General features: G+C 41.8%; 1 protein-coding gene across 1 annotated transcript in view; it reads right to left on the reverse strand.

Moving 5' to 3' along the window:
• Positions 1-12,680, reverse strand: part of PPM1H (protein phosphatase, Mg2+/Mn2+ dependent, 1H) — a 440,657-nt gene that overhangs the window by 21,596 nt on the left and 406,381 nt on the right. Inside the window, exon 9 of the mRNA XM_006886046.1 lies at positions 9,940-10,091. Coding sequence (XP_006886108.1) covers positions 9,940-10,091 — 152 coding nt within the window. The remainder of the gene's footprint in view (positions 1-9,939; positions 10,092-12,680) is intronic.

Consider the following 12,680-nt stretch of genomic DNA (forward strand, 5'->3'; position numbering starts at 1 on the left):
TTTTGTTTCCAGTTGAGATTTTGAATGATCCTGTTTCAGTGTGAGTTTTGCAGGGTTTGCATGTTTGTGTCTAGGAAAAGCTGAGGACCAGAAGAGACAGGGAAGCAGCTCTGTGACAGACGGGAGTTTTGCATTTTTGTTGTTTGGTTATTTGGCTTTTGTTTTGTTGAGTGCAGGGTTTCTTTCTTTTTCCTCTTCTTTAGTGACAGCCATTTTCAACCAATTGGCAGCGCCATATTAATCTGATGACATCCTTCCCCTTGCGGAGTGCACTGTGAGCAAAGAGATGATTAGCATAAAAACATGCTGTTCTGACCTCACACCATCCTCGGAGGCAGAGATGGAGTGAAAAATGAGCTTGGCTCATCTTCTTGACCACAGTGTGTCTTAGTAAGTTCTTTTGCTCCTTTGAACTGTCTTGACAAAGGAACCAGAAAATTAAAAAGAGGCTTGTGGATAAACCAAAATATGAGTTTGGTGGGTTTCTTTTCTTTCCTTTCTCTTTATTGGAGACTGCTTTGCAGTGGAACAGAAGTGGCAGTTCTGCAAATCCTTTGTGGGGTCATTAAATGAACCGTTCATAGGAAATAAACCAAGCTGGCATTCCAGAATGGGGTTGTTAGAGGTCAAGGAGGTTGGACTGCACACTCCTGCTTCCTCATGTAATTCAAGTGAAGTTCTCTTTTGAGGTCTCAATATCTTGTGCAATTTGGAGAGGATGCTCAGAATAAAGTCTGGTAGGGTCATATTTGAGGTTTACTGAGAGCACGGGAACACAACATGGTTCAGAGTAAAGAAAACAGTGCACTGCGGGTGTATCCTTTCTCCATACCTTTTCAGTCTATATTTTGAACAGATCATTCAAGAAGCTGAACTTTATGAAGAATGTGGCAGTGGGATTGGAGGAAGACTCATCAACAACTTGCATCATGCAGATGAAGTAATTTTGCTTGCTGAAACTGAGGAGGACTTAAAGTGTTTGCTATAGAAGATCAAGGACTTCAGCCTTCAATATTGACTGCATCTCAACATCAAGAAAATAAAAATCCACACTACTGGGCCAATAGGTAGAATCATGACAGATAAACATTGCATTTGTTAATGATTTCACTTTGCTTGCATCCACAATCAATAAATTGGCATCAGCTGTCAGAAAATAAAGACAATTTACATTGTGAAAATCTGCTGTTAAGTACCTCTCCAGAGTGCTAAAGAGCAAGGATGTCAGTCTAAAGACTAAGGTGCACCTGATCTCAAGCATGGTCTTCTCAATTGCTTGCTGTGCATTTGAGAGCTAGACAATGACTAATGCTGACAGAAGAATAGATGCCTTTGAGCTATCGTGCTAGAGAAGAGTACTGAACATATCTTGGGCATTTTTTCAGGAGGGGTCAGTCCTTGGAAAGGACATCATGCTTGGAAGAGTAGAGGGTCAGTGCAAGAAAGAAAGACCCTTGATGAGATGAACTGGCACAGTGACTTTGGCAATGGCGTCAGGTATATCAGAGATGGTGAGATTGGCTTGGGATAGGGCAAGGTTCAGAGCTGTTTTTCTTAGGGTTGTTATGAGTCATATTCTACTCAATAGCCTTCAACAACTACAACAACATTCCTTCTGTACAAAGGCAAGTGGTTCAAATCCACCAGCTGCTCTGTGAGGTAAAGGTATATAATCCCCTCTGTGATTTACTTCTTATAAAAACTCACTGGAGGGTCAATAATGAGTCATTTCCATCTCTATGACATACATCACCACCTGCATACTGTAACTTCTTGCTGACAATTAAACTCTAGACTCTAAACTCCAAGACGGTAGGAACTAGGACTGTTTCCTTCATGGATTCTTCCTCAATGCCATAGGACTTGGCCCATCAAACAGGTCTTTAACAATATTCCTGGCGGAATGAATGTGAATGAGATTTACTCCTCAAAGGAAACACTTGTTCCTAATTTATCTCTTCAGATTTTAAAAATAAGTCATAAACTTAATTTTCTGATCTTCAGCCTGAAAAATTCTACATCCTATCAGTAAAACTGTGTTTATCTTACAGCTTTCCCTTCTACTCATTCTTCTAGGATTCTTTCTAAGATACAGTTTGACATCTTTCCTGAAAGGCACACTGAAACATTTTTATTTCCAGCCCTAGGGACCTCTCCAAAGTACTGAAGAGCAATGGTGTCTCTCTGGAGACTAAGGTGCGTCTGATATAGGCCATGGTCTTTGCAATCACTTGGTATGCATCAGAGAGTTGGACAATGACTAAAGAGGATAGAAGGAGAATTGATGCCTTTGAGTTGTGGTGCTGGAGAAGAGTATTGAGGGTACCATGGACTGCTAAGAAAATAAACAGATTCATCCTGGAAAGGGTTAAACCGGGTGGCTTCTTGGAGGCAAGGATTCTGAGGCTCTGTCTAAAATATTGTAAGGAGAGACCGGTCCTTGGAGAGGGACATCATGCTTGGTAGGGTGGAGGGACAGTGCAGGAGGGGAAGACCCTCTATGTGGTGGACTGACTCAGTGACTGGGGAAATTGGGATCGGAGTGTCAGAGACAGTGTGATTGGCACAGGACAGAGCAGAGTTTAGGGCTGTTGTACATAGGGTCGCTATGAGTCACAAGTGACTTGACGGCACATAACAACGACAACATGTTTCTCAGAGACCTTAGATTTCCCTGCCTCTGTGGATAACAGTTCTGACCCTAAGAGCCTGCTCGACCTTTGTGACCCTGCTCGGTGACAACACTACCATGGGCTTCTGCTTCTTGGAGGACAGATTTGTTGCCACAGATAGAGAGTGGCAAGGCCTGGCCATGTTGGAGGTACTGGGGAGAAAAATCCAAAACAAAATCCTTTACCTCTTAGCAGTTAACTATGCAAAGCTTTATAAAAACAAGAGTTGAGAAAATCCACATGAGAATGTTGTCACTCACAAGATTATAAAGCGCAAACTAAATGAAAAACTCAAACTTGAATTCAAATAGAAGAATCAATTCCCCTGTACCTAAACAAAATTACATCAAACAGTCCTTGGAAGAGAGGAATGTTACATCTCTATTTTTTTTCCTCTTTAAAAGAATACTTTTTTTGTGTGTCTAAACTTATACAACATACAGCAATAACAAACTCTTCCAGTAGTGCTCACTATAAGCCTGCCACTTCACTTTAGATGTTGGTACTTCTGGAATTTCTATTCAACAGATGAAGATTCTAAGGGCACAGAAACTTCTTCAACATCACAAGAACAAAGTGGCAGTGCCAGAATTTGAACACAGGATATTTTTTAAGTGCCATCAAGTCAGAACTGACTCATAACTGACTCCGCAATGGGTTTTCAGAGGCTGTAAATCAATCATGATGCTGGGAAAGGTGGACGGTCAGCGACGGAGAGGAAGACCTTCAACCAGGTGGATTGACATGGTGACTGCTACAATGGGCTCTTGTGTGTCAGGAAGTGTGAGGATGGTGTAGGATAGAACAGGGTTCACATCTTTTGTTGACAGGGTCGCTAGGAGTTGTACTCGACTTGATGGCACCTAACAACAACAACAAAATCATACAGGAGGAGACTGACCATCTTTTTCCCCAAGAGTAGCTGGTGGACGTGAACTGCCTGCACTTGGGTGGATGGCACAGTTCCTTTACCTACTAAGTCATCAAACATTCAAAGTTCTTAATAACCAGCCTAGAGAGCTCGGGCCTAGTGGCAAGAGGCTGCGCGGCAACACCAAAGGCACTCAGTTTGAATCCACCAGATGCTCCGCCGGAGAAGAACGGGTGATAACCTCCCCAGCGATGAACAGCCTTGAAAACTCATTGGAGTCGGCTCTTACTCAACGGCACACAACACAGGAATAATCACTAGACTAAACTGTCTTTTGTATATACAAATAAATAGACATATGGATAACAAAAGATTCTGCTGAAAATTATCCAAAAATGACTGGAAAACAGCACATCAACAGAGAACTGCCTGAAGAGCAGGCTGGGTTTAGAAGAGGCCATGGTACTAGGTACTATAGCCAATGTTAGATGGATCGTAGCTGAAGGCAGAGAATTCTACAGCAATGTCTATCTGTGTTTCATTGATTATGCAATGGCGTTTGACTGTGTGGATCACAACAAACTGTGGCTGACTCTGAGAAGAATGGAATCTCAGAACCCTTGACTGTGCTTATGCGAAACCTATACTTGGACCAGGAGGTAGCTGTCAGAACAGAGCAAGAAAACACTGCATGGTTCAAAATTGGAAAGGATGTACTCCAGGGATGTGTCCTATCTCCATACCTTTTCAATCTCTATGCAAACAGATTATCCAGAGGGCTAGGCTCAATAAGGAGAAATGTGGCATCAGGATTGGAGGAAGACTCATCAACAATCTGCATTATGCACATGACATGACCCTGCTTGCTAAAACTGAGGACTTCAAGAGCTTCCTGCAGAAGGTCAAGGACTATAGCCTTCAATGTGCATTAAAGCTCAATATCAAGAAAACAAAGATTTTCACCACTGGGATGATTGGCAGCATCATGATAGATGATGAAGAGATTGAGATTGTTAATGGTTCAGTTTGGTTAGCTCCACAATCAACAGTATTGTTAACAGCAGCAGGGAATTAAAAGACAAATTGCATTGGAAAAGTCAGCTGTCAGAGATGGCTCCAAAGTACTAAAGAGCAACGATGTCACTCTGGAGATTAAAGTGCGCCTGATCCAGGCCATGGTCTTTGCAACTGCTTGCTATGCATCAGAGAGATGGACAATGACTAGGGATGATAGAAGGAGAATTGATGTCTTTGAGCTGTGGTGCTGGAGAAGAGTATTGAATATACCATGGACTGCTAGGAGAACAAACAGGTTCATCCTAGAGAGGGTGAGACCAGGCTGCTCCTTGGAGGCAAGGATCCTGAAGCTTTGTCTGACATACTTTAGATATGTTGTAGGGAGGGACTAGTCCTTGGAGAGGGACAACATGCTTGGGAGGGTAGAAGGACAGGGCAAGAGAGGAAGAGTATCGATGAGATGGATTGATTCAGTGACTAAGGTAATGGGGTTAGGTGTGTCAGAGGCAATAAGGTCGGTGCAGTATAGAACTTGGTTTAGAACTGTTGGACACAGGGTCACTCTGAGTTGCAGGCGACTTGATGGTACATAACAACAACATAACAAAAAAAGTGAAAACATTTAACTTTGCTACTTAGCTAAAAAAACAGAAAATACTGGTAAGCACCTAAGATGCCCACTGAGGACCCTTTAGCACCTATTCCTTAGTTCTTGTCATTTACTCTCCCAAGGAAAAAAAAAGGATACTCAATTTCATCTTAATTCTTACTCTTTTCTTTTTATTTATATACCCTTTTATGTCTAGATCCCTAAACAGTACATTAGTTTTACACTTGAACTCAGGAGAATCACTGTATATGTTTCTTCTGGGACTTGCCTATTAAACTCAATATTATGTTCTCGGGGTCCTTCTTGCTAACGAGCTCTGTTTTTGGCTCATTCCTCCTTATTGTTGTATTCTAGTCCTTATCCATCCTGCATCTCTTAATTTGCATTCCTAACAAGGTGATAGTGACAACTTCAGGGCTGACAACCATACCATTCTTTCAGAATCATTATTCTAGGAATCTCAGTTACCTACAGCTGACATAACAGGAATTCAGTAAGGGGGTGGCATTAAAAACAGAATTTTGTGTTCTCATAGTTCTAAAGCCTAAAAGATCAAACTGAGGTCCTGCCATCACTGACTCTTCAGTTTCTGGCAGTGATTTTGTGAGTACTGGTGGACCTTCGCATCTGTCCTCCCTATGTGTGTCCCTTGTTGGTTCTGCTCTTATTATAACTCAGAGATGATTAGGTTTAAGATTCGTCCTTCCCTGTTATATTCTTAATAACATAAGAAGATAAAAACTTTATTTAGAAACAAAACCTCATTTACAGGCACGAGGGCCAGGAATTCAATGGATACTTTAGGCTAGCCACAATTCATTCCATAAATTAAGGTACATTTGCAGGGATACAACTGCCGGGTTATAGGACATGTTTATGATTAACTTCATGAGGTAGGCGAAGCTGTCTTCCAAAGCGATTCTACAAATTCACAAACCTGTGTGCCAAATGGGACAGTTCAAGCTGTTCCACATCCTTGTTAATTCTTGAAATTATCAGACTTTTTATATGTTACCAGTTTGGCGAGTAACCATAGTTCAGAGTGTTTTCTCTCTGTGATTCTCCTATCATTGAGATGGAGTTTTAAAAAGAATTTCTATATTTTTTTTCTGCGTGATGACTATATGCTCCTTACTAATTTTTTCTTTTTTTTTGCCGGATTCAGTTTTCCTTATTTTTGGTAATTTCTTACAGATTATTGGTAAGAATCCTTTCTCTTATAAAATGTGCATATCTATTCTTCAGTGTGCATTTCTATTCTTCAAGTTCACAGTGCCTTTTTTGTGTTGTGAAGGTGCTTCTTGAAGAGCCAAAGTTCACATTTAAGTGCATTTAAATGTATCAAACTTACTTTCATTGTACGTACATTCTGTGCTTTATTGAGGAAGAAATTCCTTCCTAGTCCAGAATCATGAAGGTAGTTTCCTTTTTTTGAAAGTTACATGTACTTCTGCCTTTTATATCAGAACCTTTATTTAATAGACTTTATTTTGAGTAAGAAGTAAATTTCTCTTTTTCCAACATGGTTTTAATTCTGGCATTGTCCTACCATCAAGCACAAAATCTTCCAAACATCCTGCCTCCATTTTTCAGAAATGTTTCATTCTTCTTCCATATATATTTTAGAATCAGCTTTTAGAGTTGCATAAAAAATGTCAGGTGAAATTTTTATATCAACAGAATAATTCACTGACATTGTAGATTAATTTAGAGACATACTATTCTCACAATGTTGACTTTTCCTATTTAAGCATATGTACATATTCCTAATAGCCTCTTATGCTATTTTAATTGTTGCATCAACTATGCTAGTATCGTTTTTCATTTCTAATTGTATTTACCTCATTTTACTTTTCATGAATTTTTTTTTTTTTTACTTTTCATTAATCTTATAAGAAAATGATCTACTTTGCTGGTTGCCTTAAAGAATTACATTTTAGCCTTGTTATTTATCTTCATTAAATTTATCCTCTATTCTGTTATCTTTTTCTCTTCTTTGTGTGTATGTGTGTTACGTGCTGTCGAGTTGCCTTCAACTCATAGTGACCCTATGCATAACGGTTCTGAACCCTGCCCTATCCTGAGCCAATTTCATTGTCTCCAACAGACCTAATCCCATTTCTCCAGCCACTCAGTCAATCCATCTCATCCTGGGTCTCTCTTTCCTTTGCTGTCCCTCCATACTTCTAATGATGATGTTATTCTCCAAGGACTGCTCCTTCCTGGCCACGTGCCCAAAGTATGCGAGACGGAACTTCAATCCTTGCCTCCAGGGAGCAGCTTGGTTTCCCTCTCTCCCGGACTGACCTGTTTGTTCTGTTGGCAGTTCATGGTATGCTCAAAACTCTTCTCCAGCACCACAACTCAAAGGCACTGATTCTTCTTCTCTCATCCTTAGTCACTGTCCAGGATTTTTATGTGTAGCAAGTAATTGTGAAGACCCTGGCCAGTAACAGGCGCACCTTAGTCTACAGATTGACATCATTGCTCTTCAGTACTCTAGAGAGGTCCCTTACAGCAGACTTTCCACACTGCAATTAATTAATGTTTTGATTTCCTGACTGCTGGTGCCAAGAGTGTTGACTGTGGAACCAAGCAAGCTGAAGTTTTTGTTAATAATCTCAATATCTTCTCTGTCTATCGTGAAGCTGCCAATTGGCCCAGTGGTGAGAATCTTTGTTTTCTTGATGTTGAGCTTCAATCCATGTTGAAGACTGCAGTCCTTGACCTTCTGCAGCACACTCCTCTTGTTCTCCTCAGTTTCAGCAAGCAAGGTTGTGTCATCTGCATAATGTAGTCTGTGGATGATTCTTCCTCCAATCCTGATGACACATCCCTCCCCATCAAATTCAGCCTCCCGAGCAATCTGTTCTGCATATAGGTTGAAAAGGTATGGAGGCAGGATGAATCCCTGATGCACATCTTTCCTGATCCTGAATCATGCAGGGCTTCCTTGCTCTATTCTGACCACTGCTTCCTGGTCCAAGTGTAGATTTAGCTGCTACTTTAAGAAACAAACAATTGCCAGCCATTAAGTCAAAACTGACCCCTCTAGATGGTTTTTGGGGGGCTGGGAATCACACAGGAAGAGAACACCCATCTTTGTCCCCTGGAGCTGGTGGTAGAGTGGGACTTCTGGAGTCCCTACAGACCAGGCCCCCAGAGCTCCACTACTTCAGCTGGGTTGATTCTGCTCTTAAATCGGATACTATTATGTACATAAGGCCCATAAATTGAACAATGTAAAACAGTTTACTAGTAGCCTGGATACAGGAAAAGAATACAGTCTGTAGACAGACAGCTCTTTTCGTCTTTGCCTCCCAAGCACATTAAAGTGACAATAATTATTCTGTACATATTTATGTGGCTAACATAGGCAGAACCAGATAAACAATGTGGGTTAGCCATGTTACGATTAATTTGATCAATCTGGCTAGGCTATGGCATCAAGTTTGCCAAATAACTAGCTTTTGCTATGAAGGTATTCAAATGTGATTTACATATACAATTAGTTGACTTCAAGTATATCAGATTGTCTTTCGTAATGTGGGTAAAGCCTCTTCCAATCAGATGAAGACCTTGTGAGCAGAAGCTGAAGTTTCCCAAAGGGGGGTGGAATTCTGCCTCAAGCCTCTAACACTCTTTCAGGTTCCAATCTACCACCTGGTCTATAGATTTCACACTTAAGACTGCTAGAGTTTCTGGCCTGTAAATTTCTACCACGATTTCAATAACCATTTCCTTTCCTTTTGTCCCTCTGAGCCACACTCTGAATTACTTATTCAAATCAATTTTCCAGTTCACCAATGTTCTTTTCAGCTGTCTCTAATCTGCTTACATCATTGAACATCTAATTCCAATTTGTAGAGTCTTCATCTCGTAAAGTTCCATTGCTTTATTTTTTTAAAAAAACACCCCCAAAACTATCTTAGTCATTTTTATGTTTTCTTCTCTTATTTTCAATGCTTCTAAAAATGCTTTCTGAAACATGTTATAGAGTTTTGTCTGTTGGCTTTAATAATGAGGGCGCTCTAGTGGCGCCGTGGTCAGGAGTTGTGATGTCCCAGCTGCTCCAGGGAGAAAAATGGACAATCTCTTCCTCTGCAATTTACTGTCTCTGAAAACCTGGACGGGCATGAGTTGGTTCTGACTTGATGAAAACAACGCTTCAAATCATGAAGGATTTAGAGGTCAAACTCTGTTTCCTGTGGCTTCTGCTGGCGTTCAGTAATGGTGCCTTGTTTCCTTGCGCTCCGAGTTAGAGCTCTTCCTCTTACAGGTGGGCCTTTTGCTTGCTTTTATGAGTCAACCAGGGCTGTTAAGGATATTTACATTGTGACTCCATTAGAAAGGGATGCTTATGCTCATCTTTCTATTTCCCCCCAATGTTTCTCAAAGTATTTCTCCAATGGATAGAAGTCATCGAAGAGCATCTACATAATTTTTATCTGAAGGGTCAGAGAGCATATTATTCTTACTTTGGAGGCTATGGAGTAAGAATATGAGAAAGCTATGCTGCTGAAATATCTAACAAAACTTTTTACCACTTATATTTAGGTGACACTTACTCTGCATGCATTTGTCTGGGATTTTTATTTGGCCCAGAAAGCACCTATAACAAGAAAAGAGTGTCCTTCTGCAGTTTGGGTCCCATCTCATTTGCATCAGCCTCTCCTAGAAATCATTAAAGATTAAAACAGCACGATTATCATTCCTTTCAGTCACATCATGCAAGACTGAAGACCTTACAATCAGAGTGATGCACAAACCTGTGAGGATCATCTGGGTCACAGTTAGGAAGAAACTGTGTGATTGCTTCTGCCACTTCTTCATTTGACAAAACATCCCAGAGTCCATCAGTGGCCAAGATCAGCACATCATCTGCTCCGTGCTCATACTTGGAGAGATCATAGACTCTGACCTAAAAAGAACAGGAATACCCCTGCTTAAGAAGTTGGGAACACGTCTTCCAAACCTCACACATTACACAATTATTCCCTCTAAGAAACTGGCTTTGGATTCACCATCTCTTTTCCTGCTCAGCCTACTGGTTTTCAGGTATGCACGGTCATGGACTTGATTATGTGGTATGCTCTTAGATGGGGGCAGCCTCCATCTGCGACTTGCTTGTACAGACACGTGGAGCCAATATACAACTATGAAGGAGCCAAAGGGTGTGCTTAGTCATTGATAAGGAAGAAAAGGTTTGAAAACATAATAACTGAGGGGTTGTTTAGACAGTGCCTTAAGAGTGGATACTGTAATGGTTCATCCATTCAATAATCATTTAGCAAAAAAATTAACTTTGTGTTAGATTCTCTAGGTCCAAAGACACACAACAGCTTTCCCTGCTTCTAAGGAGCTCTCAGTATGTGAGGAAGCAGCAGCTAGGGCATGCTTCTTCGTAGTTACTGTGCATTCATTTGTCTGAGATTGAGGAAAACATCTTCTATTTAGTGGAGTCATTTGAAACACCTCTTGGTTTGCCTGCTCCAAGGCACAAGTGATTGAGCTCGTGTAATGATGGGTCTGCAACTGGGTTTGAGAACGTCCCCACAAGCTAGGTCAAGTTACAGAGAACACACACTTAGCTCGAATCTTCAAAGTGTATCTTGGCAAATGTTTTTTTCTCATATCTCTCAGCCTTGAAGAGCTTAGTTATTTCAACATCCCCATAAGCTCTTTGAAGAGTACAGGGCAGCCTTGGCCAAACTAATAAGAATGAAATAAGAACAAAAATGGAGCTTCATTTGGGTTTGGCCACAGCTGGTTCCTCCTAATTTGGTATCATTGGGATATTGGAATAAGCCTCTCTCTACACTACCTCATAACTGGAAGATAGAAGTAGGTCACCGTCATGCTGTGGCTCCTCCAGTCCCTCTCATTTGTTGTTATGTGCCGTCAAGTCAGAATCAACTCATAGCTGACCCTCCAACGGGTTTTCAAAGGCAGTAAATCACACAGTGGAGACTGTCCACCTTTCTCTCAAGAAGCAGATTTGAACCACATGCCTTTGGAGTTGCAGCACAATTCCTTACCTCCTTAGCACTAAGCCACCAGAGCTCCCTACCTCTCTCATTACTCTGCTGTGACACCAAGGTCCAGTGAGAGCTGTATGGTGGGAAAGAGAAAGGAGAGCGGAGGTAGTCATTGTTGTTCTCTCTCAGACTTAAAAGGAATATAAGAGGGCTACATACTGTTCAAATTCAGGTCTTGAAATACCCAGCCTCCCACTTACAAAAAGGTTTGCCCAGGCCCATGAAGCCCTGCTGTGGGGCTCGCATGGTGGATGAACAGTTAGCATAGGACAAAACAAAGGTCCCACACCTATTCATGAAGCCCTGGAACTCAAAGCAGCCTCCAGGTGCCTGGCTGGTGGCCTGTGGGCTGGATGCTGACAATTAGCTAATGGCTCAGCTCAGAACAACACTCGGGAAGAACACGCAGGGGTGCACTGTATTGGCTTTTAACATCTTCTAAAAAGGCACGCTCACTAAACGCTAAACTCACATTCTGAAGACACTGCCTTATAAGCCAGATTAAAGCGGGAAGGAGGAGCTATGTTCACAGCAGACTGCAAAGTCCTGAATGCCAGAGTTCCGTCCTCGTCCTTGGGCCACTGGGTTCACATGGTCTGATTTTCACTCTACCAAAAGCAACCAACCCCCACCTCTGCTTTATTTCCTGTGGTTTTTGGTGCAGTGCTTCTCAAATTTTAATGTGCATAAAAATCACCTGAGGAATCCTATTAAAATTCAGATTCTAATTTAGTGCAGCAGTAGCTGTAGCTGCTAAGTGTCCTTGAGTTGGCCCCCAGCTCTTGGTGACCCCCTGCAGCAGAATGCAATGCTAGCCGCGCCTGCACCATCCCCATGAGCAGCTGTGGATTAGATGGTTTCGATACCAAGTACTTGAGTTGGCAAATTTTTTGGAAGTAGGTTTCCAGGTTTTCCTTCCTCGTCTGCCTAGGAAGCTCCTCTCAATCTTGTTCCACCTGAAAAGCTACACACAGCTTCGACCACTGACAGACCATCGCCGTGAATAAAGTACAATGGTCAGGAGCAGGGCCTGAGACTGCGCGGCACTAATGTGCTCCCAGGTGATGCTGATGCTGCAGACACACACTCTGAATCCCAAGGCCAGTGAGGACTTCTAGTGGGCTGGGCTTGAAAAGAAAGGTACCACAGGCTCAGTGAATTCTATGATGCCTTTGTAGTCTATGCCTACAGGACACTAGTGAGCTTTGGTGGCCTAGTGGTAAGGAGCTGCACTGTCAATGCAAAAGTAAGCAGTTCAATCCACCAGCAGCTCCACAGGAGAAAGATGTGCTGTCTCTTCCCATGTGATTTATAGCCTTGGAAACCCATTAAAGAGTTAGCTACAAATGAGTTCCAACTATAGTAGAGTATGTTATTATTGACAGGGAGCTCTGGTGGTAAGATGCTGCACTGTAATCCCAAAGGCACATGGTTTGAATCCACCAGCTGCTCTGCAGGAGAAGGATGGGCAA

Source organism: Elephantulus edwardii, unplaced genomic scaffold (assembly GCF_000299155.1).
Source record: "Elephantulus edwardii isolate Elephantulus edwardi_28Jun2011 unplaced genomic scaffold, EleEdw1.0 scaffold00047, whole genome shotgun sequence".
NCBI classification, from domain to species: Eukaryota; Metazoa; Chordata; class Mammalia; order Macroscelidea; family Macroscelididae; genus Elephantulus; species Elephantulus edwardii.